General features: G+C 49.8%; 5 protein-coding genes and 1 non-coding gene across 6 annotated transcripts; 3 read left to right on the top strand and 3 right to left on the bottom strand.

Moving 5' to 3' along the window:
* Positions 1–1176: 1176 nt before the first annotated feature.
* LDX57_001913 (uncharacterized protein) lies at positions 1177–1568 on the bottom strand (the record flags this gene model as incomplete). Its single annotated transcript, XM_046083559.1, has 2 exons — positions 1177–1473; positions 1545–1568. The coding sequence occupies 2 exons, from the start codon at positions 1566–1568 to the stop codon at positions 1177–1179; spliced, it is 321 nt and encodes a 106-aa protein (XP_045939516.1).
* A 2603-nt stretch (positions 1569–4171) lies between these two features.
* On the top strand, positions 4172–6325 carry LDX57_001912 (protein kinase domain-containing protein; the record flags this gene model as incomplete). Its single annotated transcript, XM_046083558.1, has 1 exon — positions 4172–6325. The coding sequence occupies one exon, from the start codon at positions 4172–4174 to the stop codon at positions 6323–6325; it is 2154 nt and encodes a 717-aa protein (XP_045939515.1).
* An 869-nt stretch (positions 6326–7194) lies between these two features.
* gel6 (putative 1,3-beta-glucanosyltransferase) lies at positions 7195–8765 on the bottom strand (the record flags this gene model as incomplete). Its single annotated transcript, XM_046083557.1, has 3 exons — positions 7195–8277; positions 8348–8559; positions 8627–8765. 3 exons carry the CDS (start codon positions 8763–8765, stop codon positions 7195–7197), a joined length of 1434 nt encoding a protein of 477 aa, XP_045939514.1.
* Positions 8766–14211: 5446 nt separating this feature from the next.
* LDX57_001910 lies at positions 14212–14343 on the bottom strand. The gene has a single exon. It is a non-coding gene; the product is annotated as a tRNA-Ser (tRNA).
* Positions 14344–16361: 2018 nt separating this feature from the next.
* LDX57_001909 (uncharacterized protein) lies at positions 16362–17354 on the top strand (the record flags this gene model as incomplete). The annotated part of the gene is made up of 2 exons (XM_046083556.1): positions 16362–16492; positions 16565–17354. 2 exons carry the CDS (start codon positions 16362–16364, stop codon positions 17352–17354), a joined length of 921 nt encoding a protein of 306 aa, XP_045939513.1.
* A 386-nt stretch (positions 17355–17740) lies between these two features.
* On the top strand, positions 17741–18220 carry LDX57_001908 (YjgH family protein; the record flags this gene model as incomplete). The annotated part of the gene is made up of 1 exon (XM_046083555.1): positions 17741–18220. The coding sequence occupies one exon, from the start codon at positions 17741–17743 to the stop codon at positions 18218–18220; it is 480 nt and encodes a 159-aa protein (XP_045939512.1).
* Between the last annotated feature and the right edge of the window lie 190 nt (positions 18221–18410).

The raw sequence follows: 18410 nt of genomic DNA, 5'->3' as shown, positions 1-18410 counted from the left end.
TATACCAAAGTATTCTTGACTGGACCGCCACTGCATCACTGGTTCATGCAGATGTGACCTATTCATTGGGTTTTCTTTCCTTTTCGGCCCGATTTTCAATCTTGCCAAGGGGTACTTTCAAGCAGGTTTTCACTGGAATTAATCCAGCGTAGTATCTCGTGCTTTGCTACGCTGACTACGTAGTGAGGCCATAACGTATCTAACAAGGACTGCTCCTACGTATGAACTCCCTCTTCGTCAACCTCCCTTAGCGAGCACCATCAACCCAGACAACAGACGCACCCGAAATCCCAAACTCCACCAGACATCCCAAACAACGAACATCCCGACACTGCAGTCCCACGAGAGACCGGGTTTACCGCCACGTTTTCGCCCACCAGGGATGCCACCTTTGAGCTGGCATGGGCAAAAGAAAAACAACAACGTGATGCCGATAGCGTGCCTATGTTATTCGCCCAGGCCCTCTTCGAACCCACGAATCCACCCACCGCCGCTCCGACGCTCGGCTTCCGTTCCGGCTACACAAAAGGGAACTGTCACATTGGAGTTTCGACTGAGCTGCAGGTCTTTGGGACTGGCCAAACAGGGTTCAGTAGGTCCGCATGGTAGGGTGGCGCTTTTCCTGTTCCAGAGGGGGTGGGAGGGTCTGGTTGATGGGTAGGTGGTGTTCTGGATCGATGCTGGGTAGAGTTTTTGTTAGTTGGTGACGCCTAACTTGGATGTAGCTGGTCTTGATGCCTCATTTTGTGGTTTAGTGGATGGGATGGCGGATGGCGTATGCGTATGGCGGTTGTTAGTGGACTGAGTAGGTGGTTAAGTAGTCAGTTAGTTGGTTAGTTGATTGTTGAATAAATGATCTATAAGAGAAACAAGAATTCTGTAGATGTCACCTAGTATAGTATATAAGGAGATAAAAATCCTCGGGATATCGCGAACCCAACCTTACTTTCTTCCTTTTGAAACATAAGTCACAGACATACATACCTCCGTCCAGTCCATAGGTACCCTACCCACGTACTTCCTCGGGCCCCAAAAAAAAAGAAAAGAAAAATGCACCCCCTCAAAAGCCTCCTCCGCCTATCCTTCCTCCCACGAACACTCATCCGCCCTTCCCCATGGAAAGGTAAATCCGTCTCGATCGACCCCTGCAGCGTGCACTGCCACGACGAATACCATCTATCCTGCGACCTTCCAGCACCAGCACCTCTCCCCGTCCACAACGTCACTGTAGTCGATGTGAAAATCGGTGACGATGACCCCTCCCTCTGCTTCTCGGGGGAAGACTCGGACTCGGAATCCGACATGGCGGTGAACGACCAGGACCTGCATGACATCGGTGTCGGCGCCAGTAGCAGTGGAAGCAGCAGTAGGCGAGCGGGTCTGGTGCGTGTCGTCAGTTGGGCCAGTATTTTGGGCCATCGGTGTCGGTGGACGAGGCGTCAGGAACGAGATCTTGCTATTGCGGAGAGCGAGCTGGCGAGGTGTCAGAAGGCGTGGAGTTCGGAGCAGGAGGTTTGGTTGGTTTATGTGAGTTTGCTTCTTACTTTTTCTTGTTCCTTCCCCATCATCACATGTCTGGTTTCATGTTATCTTTGGTTCTTTTTTCCTGTTAAAAGGGTCTTTCAGTGTATACCCCCTTTTCATCCCCCTTTCTCTCCATTTAAGGAAATAAAACAGAATCAAACGGCAAGAGGAGGAAATGAAAACGAACAACTCAAATTATCGAGCCTGACAACTAACCCCTCCAACTCTCTCCGATCCAGATAAAAGCACTCACGGAAGAAAAAGAAGCGCATGAAGAATTCCTTCACCAGCGCGCGAAGCAACAAGACGACGAGCAGCAACATTTTCGTAAGTCGTGGGATCGACGACGGTCGTATTCCGGCGAGTACCAAAGACGGCAGTCTTTTTCGAGTCCTTCTGGGTACGGAGGTGGAGATAGAGAGGGGAGGTTGAGATGGAGGTTGAGGAGGCAGGGGACTACATAGTTTTGTTCTTCTTGGGGTTACTAGGTACATACCTAGTAAGGTTAGGGGATTGAGAGAGGTTGCTTTGAGGGCTGGTCCTTCTTTTGGGTTGGTGGGTTTACGTTCTTTTGTTTGAACAATTTATTCCCCTTTCCTTTGTTTGGTTGACTTGGTGAAAAGAAGAGAATGGGAGGATATGCGTGATAGGTGAAAAGGGTCTGGAAGGAATGAACAAAAGTCACTGATGCGAGGGTCGCATCTGTTTGATTTATGAAGTATGTATGTTCAGGAAACATGGGAAGTATGAGCTTATACTATCATAATGTCCATATGCAATGTCAATAATCTCTTAAAAAGGAAAAGACAAAGTCATGTCTTATCGACTATAGCGTTGTCTAGTCTCGTCAGCGCGAGTCATTTATCCCAATCTACTTATCGGGTCCAGCTAACAAGAACCGATAAAGAGAGACGGGCGGCGTAATTAGATGCAAGCCACATGTATGAAAGACCATGGTTTGATCAATATTTCCGCAATGCTTCAATAGATCCTGGGTCGACTGAATGGTTTGAGCTCTTCAGGAGTCTGTAGGCAAAGGATCGGTCAGAAACACGGCAGATCGGTCGTTCCACTTCCAATGAACCGTGGATCAAGATCTTCCAGCCCACTTGGTGTGGTGTCTTGCTTGAGGTGCAAAGAGATGGGAATGCACGGAATTGGGAAGCCCCGAGTAGGTCCGGTCTAGTGCAATAGATGACTGGCCAAGAAGACAAGAACATGACCCCACGGTCATATCAGGAGATGACCACATTGACTTCCCCCTACTTGATACCTCGTCGAATGTCACCGGCGAACACCCTCCCGGTTCTAAGATAACCCGGCGGAACGGAGAGCATCAAGAAGAGGACAAGATAAGAGAACGATCATATGCTTGGGATTTTCTTTACTGTAGAGCATTCTTGGGTCGGGCTCTGCAGTTGGATGGTTCTCCTCGGTCCCAGAGATTTGGGTAAGTAGTTCATGGAAAATGTGATGACGACTGGTTATTGGAGCGTCCTGAATCCTTATCTCCCTCGGCCGTGACTAATAGCGTCTTGTTACCTGTCACTGATAAGCTTGCAGGAGCTATCGATTATTGTCCTGGTGATTTGCATTTGGACAGAAGTACAATGCGTACAATGCTGATTATTGACAGGGGAAGAAATTGGGAAGTACTCCCTGTAGCAAATTGAATTGCATGGAGCGTTCATTAATGAACAGGCCCTGACTCGGGCGTTTGAAACAATGATAGCTCACAATTCACAATTCACCGAGAAGACTTCAATCTTCTACAGTCTTCCGGGTTTCCTCTAAAGATTGGGTGGGGATCCCCGTGATTGATCACGTTACCGGCTTATCTCCATCGGGACTTCCTGCTTCTCCGTCCTGCTTCCTTCTCCTCTTTCGATGATGCGTCCTTCTCCATCACTTTGGAGATGTGATCTATCCACCTGGGTCTCAAACTTCTGACCTAACGGCGCGCCTATCCCTTTTCGTTTGGTTTCGCCCGAAGCTTCCCTGCAAGGACCGTTGTCAAGCTGATGGAGATCCCTGCCGCTTATCACCCTGTCTGTCTCATAATATGCTCGGACTGGCCCGTCGACTTTGGGGTCTTTTTGATGCCATGGAACTAATCCAGCACCGCTCATTCTTGAGTCTTTCGCATGGCCAGTCCAAGTCCTGTCAGTTATCCGGGTCCAACGGAGTGGGCGAACAGTGGAACACGCTATGAAAGAACCTAGTTCCCTCCCACCCCTCTTCATCTCCTCTTGCTCGGGATACTACGAGGCTTTCTGCAATGCCTCATTACTATTGATTGGATAGTCAGTAACTTTCCCAGTATCCCTTGCTGGACGTCTGATAAGCCTCGTTCCCACTAGTAGGTTCAGTCCCCTCCGTCTTTCCGGTCCTGGCCCTCGATATTCATGTTCTTCCCGTCTTGTCACTATGTTAAACTTTTTGGTTTTAATTTGATTGTCCTTGATGTCAACCTAGTGCTAACCCATTCTTCTTGACAGCCGCAAGGAGAATTGCTTAGTTTATTTGACACCGGTCTTGTCGAAGAAAATAAAAATACCTCCAGCCTTATTCTATCCAGCAGTATATTAACCTTAGTTCCCTTCGGCCGAATCCTCCTCTAGTCGGCCCGGTTCGCCATGTGTACGCCATGTCGGTCATAACGTCACTCTGGTGGCCCGAAGATAGGATCCAAGCCACTCTGTGCTCAGAGTATATCTTCAACCATCTACCCTCCAACATTCTACACCGTCTCGTGACTCCTTTACCGTGGGGTGAGGGTCTAACGAGCGAGACCTACCTCGAATGGATTCTCGCCAAAGCGGGAAGACTCTTCCTAATCCTCGTTGATATCGGGATTCCCGAGCGGATCTTTGCCTTGGTAGATGAGTCCCTTGACGATTCAGATCTGCCCATTGCGGCCCGCAGTGTCGATCGTCTTCATCTATCCCCAGACACGGAAGATCCCGCGTTGGACTCCAAATTCTTTCTGGCGCAGTGGCGGTTTGTCGTGCGAGGCATCAGCGAAGGAGGACATGTGAAGTATACGGAGAACGAGGGCGTGCCGGTAGAATTACTACGGACCGGGACAGCCCTGGCGAGAGATGGCGTGGAAAGGGTGGTCCTCGCTGGATCTGTGTGTCGGGTGTATCTGCGAACTCAAGTCACGGTTGGTGGGCCACCACATTTTTTTGAGGAAGATGAGGTCCTAGAAGAGGTCCGCTCGCTGAGAAGTCTTTCCCATGAGCACGTTTACTCGATATACGGGTCATACTTTGTCGACAACACAGTGTGCATTCTGTTTACTGGCGTATACGAACGCACTCTGATGTCTTTCCTTACGGACGTGCCTCCACAATTCAAGCACCTGTCAAAGGAACAACGCCGAGAAACTCTGGTCAATTGGCCGCATTGCCTGGCAAATGGACTATCGTGGTTACATGCACAGAACCAAGTGCACGGCGGCATTCGACCGTCTAATATCTTCATTGATGCGGACTTGAGAATCTTCCTAGGACAATTCGAGGCCCTGGATACTTTGCTGCCTCCGGTCAAGGTCGATGATGTCGAATCATATCAGTACGGAGCTCCGGAACGCTGGGTTCGCTCTGCTACAGTTCAAGATACTGGTCCCTCACGGACAGCCCTGCCCTCGGGTGGACGCACGGCCCGCAGATCGTCATCTCGACCATCCAGACTGGGCTTCGGCATGCGCAAAGGATCGCATTCAACGGACCATGAAGCTGTGGACTCGCGTCCAGAATCCATGCTCTCTCAAGGAACTGCCATTCGAGTTGTATCTCCTGGTTCTCCGTCTCGATTCTCCTTTGGGCCTTCATCATCATCTGGGTCAAGCAACGGAAGCGCTCGAAAACGTGTCATATCCTCCGTGAGACGACCTATCTTCTACACACCCTCGATCACATCGTCCAACTCTTCGGGATCTTCTTCGCACCACGTGTCTCTAGATTCGGTCGGCTCGCCGCTTACGCACTCCCACGCCGCAGTGGTCCACACTTGGCAATCCTGCCAAACTGATCCGAAAGCATCGGACATTTTCTCCCTCGGCGCCATCACCGTGGACATTTTCACCCATTTATGTAAACGCAAGATATCCTCATTTACTCATCACCGTGGAGCCAAGAACCGGACTGCCGGCCGCGGAGGGGGCGTTGCGGATTGCTCGTTCCATCTAGATCGAAACATGGCCCAAGTCACCTCCTGGATCACCTTATTGGACCAAGATGCAAAGAAGCAGAAAAGCCCCGTGTTCCAGGCCATCCGAGCCATGCTTTCCATGTCCCGAGGCATGCTGAGCAAAGACCCAGCTGGTCGTCCGTCGGCCTCGCAGGTGGACCAATGCTTCTCATCTGCAATCCAGCAGCTAGGCGGCGTGGCCAACTTACACTGCTCGTCCATTGTACACCTTGCCGTGCACGGGTCCAAGAGCCCACTACCTAGAATAAAACACACAAAAGAGGCACAGAACCCTCAAATACTCGAGGTTCCCTCGAAATCAGCGACACCCACGCCAGTCTCACCGAGCAAACATCTAACAGTCTATGATCACTCCGGTATCGCCCCGGGAGGAACCGACAGTCTCACCCCATCTCCAGCTGCATCCATGACCAACTTCAATTTCCGTTTCGACAATTACCATGACAGTGATGATACTGATCAAGAGAGCGGTGGGTATACGACCGGGTCTGACCAGCCTACCTGGCTTGATCCCGACCTGGCATTGAGCCCGGCTGCTGTCAATGATCCAGCTTGGGATTATAGTTTTACGATGAGAGATAGATAGCAACTTCTTATTGACACATTAGCTTCTGTTGATCCACCCGATGCGTTGTTCAGTTTTGGTTGTTTTTTGGGCTGCTATGGGACTTATAAGATTCTGTTTTATGTTTGTGTCCTTGTATATTGTACACTGTTACTTTATTTTCTACCTCTCCTGTTGAATACCCATTCGCCCATTCGGCATTTATCACTGATGCCTGACTGCCCGTGTCTCACTCGTCATTAAATATATCGTTGGTGGCTTTTCCCTTGAAGAACAGAATACTATTGAGGATGTTTCACAAAAGCTACCTACCTAAACCTATACCTGCAGTACTTACTACTCTCCCCTTTCCCCTTCACATGTACATTCCCTTTTGATTTTGTCAGAAGGACAAAAGTATATACATACCTCTATCCAGACACAACCCGAGATCTTAATTCTGTGACATTCGTCAAGAGCGAACCATGAGCCTACGCCGCGTATCACTCCTCCTGATACAGAGAATGCCAACAAAGATGGACATGGACTCCCAAAGCCAAACTAACGGAAAACATCTGTTATTTGGCCTCCGTGGCGTGGTTGGTTAGCGCGTAGATCTGGTGATTATGGGTGACTTTTGTCAACTTGAAAGTTTATTCATTCTATCTATCTACTTAGACGAACTGTTTTGTCTGTCTACGTTCCATCCATGGGTGAACCAGCACCGCCTTTCCTTCCTTTCTCTTCGTTGCACAAATACCACGCAAGCCCTGACGAAGATGAAGATGACCAAAGCAGAGAGACCACGGCCCAATGCAATATCAGAGACAGATTTCCAAAACGAAGGAGTTGCAATAACTGCTTAAGTTTTCCCCAGCCCAGCTGGAAAAGAACAAGAAGAGGGAATTCAATCACAACCAAACTGCCAGACCCCCGATCAACGCACTCAGCAAGGCGAAGCCATCCGCAAGCCGACTTAACCTGAAGCCCTGAGCCCCAGGCACAGGGATGGCGCTGCCAGCGTTACTAAGCGTGTAGTTGTATGAGGTAGCAGAGAGGGGGGAGGCGGACGACGACCGCGCAGCTGTCGGAGAAGAGCCTACACCGGAAGAGATGGTGACGGAGCCGGATCGCGACGGGGCCGATCTCGTACCGGACGGGATGGTCGGCACCGCGGTGTGGAAGGTCTCCTGGAGGGTAGGGAGCGGGGCGTTAGGGTCGACGGCCCAGCCCCCGGCCGTGGAGGCGGGACATTCGGCGGGGGCGATGGTGGCGGTGGATTGGATGTAGTCGCGGAGGGCGACGCCGGTAGGGTGCAGCGTGGCCCATTGAGATTTGAGGTTGTCGAAATCCGGCGCGATGGGGTTGGGAGAGCCTTCGCGGATGAAGCCGTCCTGGGCGATGCGGTTCTCAGGACCGGCAGTGGCGGCGGGATCGACGGGCTCGCCGTAGTCGATGAGGCCGTAGTCGTTTGTCTCCTGGATCCATTCGTAGACGATCGAGCCGGACCAGGTGTTGGACATGGGTTCGTTGAAGATGGCGTGCTGGTCGCCAAAGGTGCGCGGGCGGGCGACGTTGCAGCCGGTCTCGGAGAAGAAGATGGGGATGGGGTAGTCGGCCGCCTGGTTCTGCAGGTTTTCGTAGCCGGATTCCTCGTAGGTGGTGTCGCCGCACCACTCGTAGGCGTTCAGGGAGAAGAAGTCCAGGCGCTCGGCGGCGTCGGGACGACAGGCCATGTAGTTCTGCACCATGGGACGTAGCTCAGCGATATCGGCCGCGGCATAGCCCACGGGAATCTGGCGGTAGTCCTTTTCATTGCGGTAGGATTTGATATCGCGCGCCGCGGCTAGCACGTAGGGCGCGGCAGCCGAGTTGTCCGGTGCGGTGATGACTTCGTTGCCAACAAAGACGCCGGCAGTGTTATTGTACTGCTGGAATTCATCCAGCACGGCCGTGTAGCGGTCGAACTGCTCCCGGGTCCATTGTGGGTCGTCCTGCAGAATGGTCAGAGTTATTGCTTTCGTAACAAATGGGTGGGTGGCCACAAGACCAGAAGAGACGAACAGTTCGGATAGCAGTATCGAATGTGTCCAGGTCAACGAACAGGTAGATACCTGCATCTGCAAGCGCGGTCATGCAGCCGTCGTGGTCGGCGTCGGGATCCACATGATAGACTCGGATAGCGTTGGTGCCCAATTCGGCCATGCGCGCGATGTCTCGCGTGCATTGATCCGTGTCGATGAGAGGATCGTCGGGGATGAGTTGGTAGGCGATGCCTAGAGATGATTGAACATTTGTCAGTGGGCCCATAAAACTGCCAAGTGAAGCTGTGGGTGTATGCACCTTTCAGAAAGTATTGGGTCCCGTCTTCGTGAAAGAACTTGGATCCCACCGCGGTGACAGGTTCAATGGCATCCACCCCCAAGACATGCAAGCTGCTCAGGAGCAGGGGAGCTGCAGACCAAGACCGTACTGGAAGCATTTTGATGGAGAAAAATCGGCAAAGGCAGTATCTAACAGGCTATGGGGTTCAAAGTTCAAAGGAAATAAATGTGTTCAACAAGGGTATCAAAAACAGATCGACCAACTGCACAGCAGCTATGGGATTTCTCGTGGAACCACGGCAATCGAGTCGATGCAGAGCACACTTTAATAGTCGAGTGCACCACCGCAAGATCACATCTCGTCGTCGTGGTATCCAGGACGTTGTCCCTGTCCCAGCCATACCAGATACCGTTTCTTCTGTGACGGCGAAGGCATGCATGTTAGAGTTCCTCAAGGGAAATGACGTCAAGCGCATTGCTTGAGAGGAATGTTATCCGCAGCATCAGGGCTGATGAAGGGATAAAATCTGGGGTCCAAGCCATCGGGAGGAACTGCAACGCTTGGTGGGGATGAACAAAGGAATGTTGTAGAGGTATCAAGGGATGGATAGATGGCCATCAGGAATGGATTCGCGCATTGATCTTAATCTACCGCGCACTGTGATGTCATCATCATGATTATGATAGAAAGGTTATAAAAGCTTTCGTGGCGCGTCAACAGTGAGAAGAGGACAGACCTAGCTGAGTAATCAAAACATACAGAAGGATATTGCTTGGCATTTCTCTACCCACGAAGTATAAGAGTATCACTCCCTCTGGCCGGTACATTATGAGCTCTCGATTGTATTTTTTTTTTAGCCTCGATGGCACTGTCTTGCAGTGTCATCAGATGGGCCCTGAACTAGAAATTGCTCGGAAGAACCCGAGACGTCTGCACCTGCCTCTTCTTCTTTTTCGAGTATAGAACGCTGTAAACCTTCGAGTATACATTGCTGGGGAACCAATGGGGGCTTAGCTCGATGAGTAGACTCTTCATACTCCGGTGTATGTTCGACTCTCGCAAAACGTTTCTCGTTTTAGTCAAACTTTGGGCTACTGTTCCTTTCTTGGACGTTCCCGCTATATGTGCCGGTCGATAGGGAAGCAGCGTTATTAGCATCAGGAGAGCCTCGGATAAACTTGACGCTGTTTCTTGAAGACGAATAATATCTTTAGTATTCTTGAACTACTTTGCGTAAAGCCAAAACCGGAGGCTAGGGCTCAGAGTGTCTATTATAGTGACTGATCTTCCTTCGGCCCTTGCAAGTCTGTCGTCAGCATACAGTCTAATTATCTTAGAAGCTGTGATTGCTGCGCTCTGAGCCCCTGCCCAGATCCTGGCGTCTTTGTGATTGGTGCTTCAAATTTGAAAAGCAGGCCAATCTTCCTGGAATCTCGCCATTGTTCTCCAGGTAGGTGAGCGGACGTAAATCCGGCTGATAGCGCACTAACCTCAAGAACATCTCGAAGAGAAACCCTTCAAAATCAACCATGATTTTTGGAGCATTTTTCGGTACCAAAATATCTTGACCAGAGAATCCATACGATATGAAATCACTTTCAAATGGCTTCGGCCCAATAGGCTGTGATCAAAGTCACGAATAGTGTCGAATTCCGATGCACTAATAGGCGTAATTCTTTCCTGGAAGACGTTCGCGACCTTATGATAGCGCAAATTATAAACCCAAATCAAGGAACCTATCGGTATTCAAAGGTCCGTACTGATGCAGTCATGAACGATGGAGGTTCACCATCCGCAGGCTTTTCAAATAGGACACGTACCCGCTGTCGTACTTTGCGATAGTAATGAAATTCTCGTGCCGATTTTGGGACGCACGCACCCGCCTAAGTCCTATAAGCATAAGAAAGAATAAAGGAGATGATAAGGATACTGACAATTTATCCGATGGAGCATCAAGATCTGTCTTATTGCAGCCTGACATCTGGGAGCCCTCCTGTATCTGAACCCGAACTTGATTGGTAGCCGCTCTGATGACGGGCTTGACCTCGATCAGAGCCCCAAGGGTTTTTATTGCCGACATCACTGAATACTATAAGGAAGTAGGTCAATGAGTGATTCCTCGTTTCCTTTTCCGGGAAAAACATGATGTGCTGCTGCCAACTGACGTTCCGCCTTCTGGAATCTCGAGAGTTGAATGATCCTCCTGGACAACTACATATTATGGAAGGATGGTTCTTCTAGTTCGTACGCAATTCCCCGTAGAACCGTGCGGTAGGCCCGGATGAATAATGCGTGTATCACTTGTTTGATATGGAACGGGTGTCCACTTCGTTCCAAAGTGTTTGAGATTGTCGTCGTTCAGCTGGTCTGTCCCAATCGTGCTCGCCATAAAATTGAGTTCTCGTTCAGAGTTCTTGGACCTAGCTACCACACGAGCGCGCTATTTGGCCAGATGTTGATGTATTTTCGGCACTATCAGTGTACAGTCATAGATGTCTTCGTTATTTAACGAGATATTTTTTTTTGGAATGGCGTTAAGCCCTCTGTTTGTTTTAATCGCCTTTTTGATGTTGATGTCGATATATTTGAATGCGGTACGGTTTTCGAATTCTGCGTGTTTCGCGTAGTAAGGGTAACTGATTAAACGCTAGGCATGGTCTGGCCTGCATGTGACATACCACACGTAATATGCCAGATCTATCCTGATAACTTGTTGGCATATGGAATGATATATCGTCCGCAGCCAATCGTAGTTTGGCCGTTCTCCGATCCGTCTCTAATGATGAATGTAACAATCCATTTCACGGTAAAATAATTCCAACAGGTTGCGGCATCCATTTATTGGTGTATGGAATTGATCGTGGAGCCAGGAAAACAGACCGGGAATGTTAATCGATCTTTCGGTTGTCCATTCCTGGTAGGCCTCAAAGAGCGTTTTCCCATTGAATTCGACCCCTGTGATGTATGCAACGTGTCCAATACTATACCAATATGTGTATTGGCATTTTCCGCCGGCGCTATCAATCTAGGAACATTGTTTGTGCCATTATCTTTACAGATAATGACAGCTGTATGTGATTTTTTCTGAAGTAGATTGATATCGCCTGCGAGAGTAGTGCTTTGGTGATCATCTCTGAGAAAGTCGGGTAATCGAAGGTCCGCAAGTTTGGGCTTAGCTATAATAGCTATAGCAAGCACATTTCTGAACCCTTCTACTTTCTTCATCAACTTAGGATTCCTTGTAGGCTTATTCTCTACTTTTCCCTCTTTCCCCTCTTGTTCTTTCTCTCTTGCTCGATAATTCAGCCATCCACGGATTTCGGGGTCCGAGGGTTTTCCTATCGGCTAGAGAAATGATGACGTGCATTCTTCCGAAGAGTCAATCCTTGGAACAAAGGTGAGACAATGTTAAGTCCGATACATGCGTAAGGCGTTTCCGTATCTTCTTCAAAGGCTTGTTTCGAGGTGGATGGGGGAAGTGATTGAAAAACACGGTATATGACATTCTCGAGAATTTTCTCGCAGATGAGCTGCATCTCAGGTGAGTCCATAGTGATATATGGTATTGACCACAGTCGGATAAAATTAGCCGATCTGAACGGGCTGCCCACCCATATGATATACACCCTGAGGCATGCATATTCCAAACCCCGCAGACATAGATTAGGTTGGAATTAGTTCCCATACCGTAAGAATCGTAGAAACATCATAGAGATAATGATCGACTTTGAGTGCTCGGTAATTCGGATATTGCATCAATGGCGGTATTCAGTTATCTTGGCACTTGGATTCTTTGGGATGTGCAGGCCGCAGGGTGTAGTAGTGCAGGCTTCCATGGTTATGATCTCGTATTCCTCTGATATGCTGAGAAATCACTGAAGGGGATCATGGGTTTGGCTAATATAAGCCCGCCAGTAGGCTTGGTTCCGGTTATCTAGGACAAAGTCCAAATATCCGCTTTCTCGACGCTAGAGCTTCATTCCATTTCTGAGCTGCTTTTGACGAACGGCAATTAGTCTAATTAGGTTTGTCAGATTCATTCTCAATGTGTATTTTCTGAACGAATGTGTGATAATAGATACCTTTGAGTGGTAATCATCTGTCCTTCTGACGCCCTGATTTCAGGACAGACGCCATTAACAAGTATCTCAATAAGTACCTCTTTACCTACTGTGTGAATAACTTGCCCATATGGAATTGCCCATATGGAAAGTGTCTTAGGTTCACATCAGCTTGTCTCTCTAGATAGTTTATCACCGTATTCAGTGTATCGCGGAGGCACAAGAACTTGATGTCTGGGATGATAAGATAGGACAGTGAAGCTGAAGGTGCCGACATTTCTACCAAATTACTTTATTGGCCTCAGTAATTTGTGTGTGGGGGACTGATGGCCTATATTGGCCAGAGAAAGAAGGCATCTGTTCCTTGCGGGGCTACCTCCCAGAATCAACAAAGGTAGTTTGCGAGACCCTTCATTTTTGTGGTCCGGGTTTTGGTATTTCCTGATAATACCCTTTTCTATAGCGACAAGTAGGCTCGTGTCCTTTGCGATGGTATGATACACATACGGGACAGTCTGGCTAATCATCAATAATGTGATCTTATTCATGACAATATGAGCACGGGCAATAGGAACATCTTAGAGTTCGATGGACAGGCAGGTGGCTCAGGGTAGGACATGGCCAGGTTCTTGAAGCTCGGGAGGAGGAAGGAGATGGGGTTCGGTTGCCGGGGAGGTGTTTTTTTCCTCGCGTTTTCAGGTCCATATCGCAACGGTATGTTTCCTGGTAGAAATATAAGTTAGATAAGTATTCAGCTGGAGATGGGTATCTAGCATTTACCCGAGTGATATGACTGCTCTTCGCTTGGCTGAGGACAGGCTCAAGGCTAAGTTGAAAGCCAGGAGACAAAACAGGGGATCTCAGAAGAGAGGCTTCCTCCTGAGGAGCTCATGGGGTGATAGAGGAATGAGTGAATTGGTAGAGCACTGCCTGTTGTTGGACGACTCATATTCACTTACACCTGCCTGCCTGCCAGCTGAACCACAGTGATAGCCTCGCTGCAGACCGCGGGATCTTCATGCAATTCAAGCATCCTACACCTGGAGTTTCATCGGATTAGGAGTCACATCAGCTCTCCAAGGGCCACACATAGGAGCTAGAAGTGTTTCACATCCTGAAATGATCATTGTGTTGATTTCTCGCTTATTTCATGGCTTCCTGAGCATCCCGTTGATATCTGTAAGCCTTTTGGGTGCTCTGAGCAATACGCCAAACCTCCGATGAAGGCAAGTTCCGAAGGTCTTTACCTATATGAAGCGGTAGGTTCCATGAAAACGAGCGGAATTCTCTATGAAATCGACTAAGACCACGTCATATTGAAGATGAAAGGATCTATCTTGACCCGTTAGCTAGTTGTTACCATAGGGAAATTGTGCCCAGGAAATAAAAAGAAAAAAAAAATGCAATAATTTACATAAGAAAATCCTTTTTAAACCAAAAAAAAAAAAAAAAAAAAAAAAAAAAAAGTACTTTCCATACTAGTTTCCTGATACTGCAGGGCATTTCCCCCCGAGGTACCGGGAACAGGAAAAATGAAAACGACGACAAGGACGAGATTTGAACTCGCGACCCCGAAGGGATAAGATTCCTGTTCCTTGAGAGCACAGAACCCCGAAGGGACCACTCCCACAAAAGGATTCAAGTCTTACGTCTTAACCACTCGACCACCTTGCCTGTGATATTATTTACCTTAAATTAGGGACATAGATTCCAAATTTGAAATGTAATTTTGAAGCTATTAATTGAATGATGCCATAGGGCCGGTGCGCTCTAGAAACAGAAATCTTATCCCTTCGGGGTCGCGAGTTCAAATCTCGTCCTTGTCGTCGTTTTCATTTTTCCTGTTTCCGGTACCTTGGATGGAAATGCCCTGCAGTATCAGGAAACTAGTATGGAAAGCAATCTGTTGAAATACTGGAGTACAGTGGCGAAATTAATGGAATCCTCCGCTTCAATCGTGCGGAGCTTCCCGGCTCGAATGCAGGATCTCGCGGTCAGGAAGATGGGAATCTCCAATTTCTCATGCTGTTACCGGAATCTTCCACAAAATCCAAATCTACCTAGTACATGAATATAGAGATCTATTTGATGCTGGAACAGCGTTACTCCGCGGATGATTCTCCGGGGAAGAGCGCAGAGATCCCCTAACTATGGCGTAGCCCTCACATTTAACGGTCTACGCGAAGCAATGGCGTCACCGAGACGAGTTGTTGCAAAGGTCCACTATTTGATCGTGTAGCAGAAAATATCTAAAGGAACTCCATGATATCGAAGTGGATATGATATGTACACCGGTGTACAGGTTGTGATTCCCGAAAAGGCAATGCTATACGGTGTATATATTGTTTACTCACTACTGGCCGAGTGGCCAGTCAGTTCTCGGTTACATATATATCACGATTACTCGAAACAGGTCGGCCTCCGACAGATCGTCCAGACGAGATTCCATCGTAACCCGACACGGACTCAATCCGATTTAATTGACGCTGATCAGGGTATCAGGGTGCTGGGGAGAGACGACGATCTGCAGGCACTCCGCGGGCAGTTTCGTCACACGGTCCCAAAAGTACCCAAACGGGCTATCTACACTGTGTAGCCGTGGGCGCTAAGGAGGAGCGAGCGGTTATCGGGGACGCAATAACGCAATGGGCGACAACCTTGGCAACGATCGAGACCCTGGGGAGCTCCACCGCACGATAATTGCGACCCGCCATTATTGGCTCTTAGGGGGAGGAGGTCGTTGTCACTTGTCACGTTGTGGTCACGTTAGGGCGGGAGAAAAAGGGGGGAGACTTTTAATTAATTGGGAAAAGAGGGGAAGCTGTGCTCAGTACTTCAGTAGTTAGAGTTGTACTCCGGTGAACGGAGGAAAGATGCTGTGTTCTACGGGGACGCCGTAGGGCTTTGACAGCAGGATAAAAATAAAATGATATTAAAAAAAATCAATCTATTCGAATCCCTCGTCTCAAGTCAATTCGAGATAAAATGAAACCCTAGAAAGGGGGAGATTAGGAGATGTAACGGTGCTCCTTTTCGCCCGGGAGGAAAAAGAAAGAAAAGAAAGAAAAGCCAAAAAGGATCGACGGGGCTTGCGTGGATGACGGGGCCTCCCACCGCATGCGTGCAAACGGGATTCGACGCTGCCCGGTTTCTCATTTCGCGGGTCTGGAAGGACTGGAGGAACTAACGTAAGTCCCCCGAGCTAAAATTGCTAATTAAACCATTTGGCACACGTACGCTTCCAGCCCAGAGTCTGGATTCGGGGATCGTCTCCTTTTATTATTATTATTATTATGACCTTCCCAATTAACTTAATATTTTAATACTGCTACGTTCCCACCCCCTCCCCCTTCCCCCCAGTTCTCGCTTCTCTTGCCTTGCTGCTTCGTTTCTTCATACATCCCCCTTCTTCGCCCCCAATCGCCTCTTCTGGACCATGCCATCCGTGGTTCTCGTCCTTGCCCGCATCTCGACCACTCTGCAACTCCACTATTCCAATTGATTGGGTGGCATCCCTCGCCTTTTCTCGTCCTCGACGTCACCTGCCGAACTCTGAAGGCGGTTTCCTAGATCGTTCAATCTCCACGCCGATCCCCTTGATATTATACTTCTCGTCTTCTCTTAAGCTTCAGGGGTCCCCCTCCCCCAATCTTTCTCTCCTCCGCCACCCGAAATTCCAATTGGTCGTCGCCATGTCCACGGGTAACACGTTTTCGCCGTTTCGGATCTCTCGCGCGGACGGCGAGAGACTGGACCGCAACGAGGCTTTCAAGGCCGTTCGAGAGCACTTGAAACGCCAGGAAATGGGAATGGACGCTCCCAGGTAGGTGGATTCCACCCGTCCTCGTGACAACTCGGTCGGCGCATTCAATCGCTAACTTTTGTCGGTCGGTAGCTTTTGTGCCTTCCACCGCCACTCTTGCTCCGAGGATGAGCAGGAAACTTTCAGTCTTCACCGCGATATCATCCATACCATCCTTCTCCCCTTGTTTCTACTCCACAACCAAGCTTCGCGCGTCGCCGCCGACGTGCTCCCCACTCACCGAGGCACAGAGCCCGAGCGCGCCTTCCGCGGAGAAGCTCGGAGCGCCTACGCCTGGTTGCACTGTATCCTGCGCGAGGAGCATGACTGGTACATGACCGAACGATGCCCCGCCTGCATCGCCTTGCACGTCTTGCACTCTGAGCCGACGATCCGGTTCGTTGCGGTGGCTTGCCTCTTGTCCGACCACCTGCAAGGTCTAGACCTTCTCAACGCCAAGCGACGCTTGCCTAGCTTCGACTTCTGGTTTGAGGCATTGGAAGCCGCCGTCCGCGAGGATCCCTTCTGGGGCGACGACTTCTGGCCGGATATCGAGTACCGCGCCTGCGCGTTGACCGACGGCGTGAAGCAGCTAGTGCTGCAGTGCTTGGAGCTCCGCACCGCTCTCGACCGCAAGTCCCTTCAGTCGCAGACCTTGTACAACACCGGCGTGCATTACTCGTCGCGCCAGCAGCACATGCACCCCATTGCGGTGAAGACCTCCAGCTGTGCGCAGAAGCACTCGGTGTTGACCACCGAAGAGCAGCGCCGATTTTCTAAAATCTCGGCCAACCGCTGCATGCAATCGTACTGGAGCGATCGGCCCCAGCGGTTCCATGCTCGCCGACACGGCGATCCCCGAAGAAGATCCGTCACTTCTTAAACCACACCTGCGGACGTGACTTGGATCGATGATATCCAAGCCGTCTCGGTGACAAAACATGCATGAGTACATTGGGCATTGCAAGTCAGCGATGCTAGCAGTACTCCATTACCTGGATTGTCCAGGGTCTCTCGGCTTCTCGACACGTCGACCAGGATTGAACTGGGGAAGATCCCTGAAGCTGCATAACGGCCGGCGCTTCCCGAGCCCGAAATACGAGCTAAGCGATCGAGTCAAGCTTGGCATGACTCACAGCCAATTCGGATTCTTATAACGGCTGCACAGTCGCCGGACCTGGACCTTCACGACTACGAACTTGAGGTGGTACACGCCGAGGTTCTTCCCAATTCCACGTCACACCGTCCAAAGACCGAAACACCAGCAAGATGACCTCCCCCACCGAGCAAGGTGTCACCCACACCCTCACCACCCCTCACCCCTCCAAGCAATGTTTCGCCACGTCGTCGCCCTTCGAGGAGAAAATCGGCTACTACCGAGCGGTTCGACACGGGCAGCATATCTTCGTCTCCGGCACCACGGCCATCGACCCCGCGTCTCCCAGCGATGCCCCGCAGATCCTCTTTCCGGGCGACGCACGCCAGCAGACGCGCGTGGCGCTCGGCGAATGCATCCAAGCCATCCAGGCCTTAGGCGGCAAGGGGTCAGAGAGCGTCGTGCGAGTCAGGATGTTTGTCAGTCGACCGGAAGACTGCGTGGCGGTCGGGGAGGGGTTTTCGGAGGTTCTGGGACGGGGCGGTCATCCAGGGGTGGGAGCGGCCGCGACCATGGTGGTGGTGCGGGATGGGTTTGTGGATGCAAGGATGTTGGTAGAGATCGAGATGGATGCGATGGTACAGATGGACTGATTAACAATAGAGTAGACATTTTTTATCTTGAATAATAATCATCTCAAAGAATTTTCTGGATTCATCATCCGTCCGTAAGAATTGTTGACTGTTACGATTCCATCTAGAATAATTCAATTGAATTCCGCAGCAAGATCGATCGATCATCGACACCACATTGCAATCAAACCAAATTAAATATCGAATAATA

This window comes from Aspergillus melleus (assembly GCF_016097325.1).
Source record: "Aspergillus melleus strain CBS 546.65 chromosome Unknown contig1, whole genome shotgun sequence".
NCBI lineage: Eukaryota > Fungi > Ascomycota > Eurotiomycetes > Eurotiales > Aspergillaceae > Aspergillus > Aspergillus melleus.
This window is presented reverse-complemented; position numbering and strand designations above follow the sequence as displayed.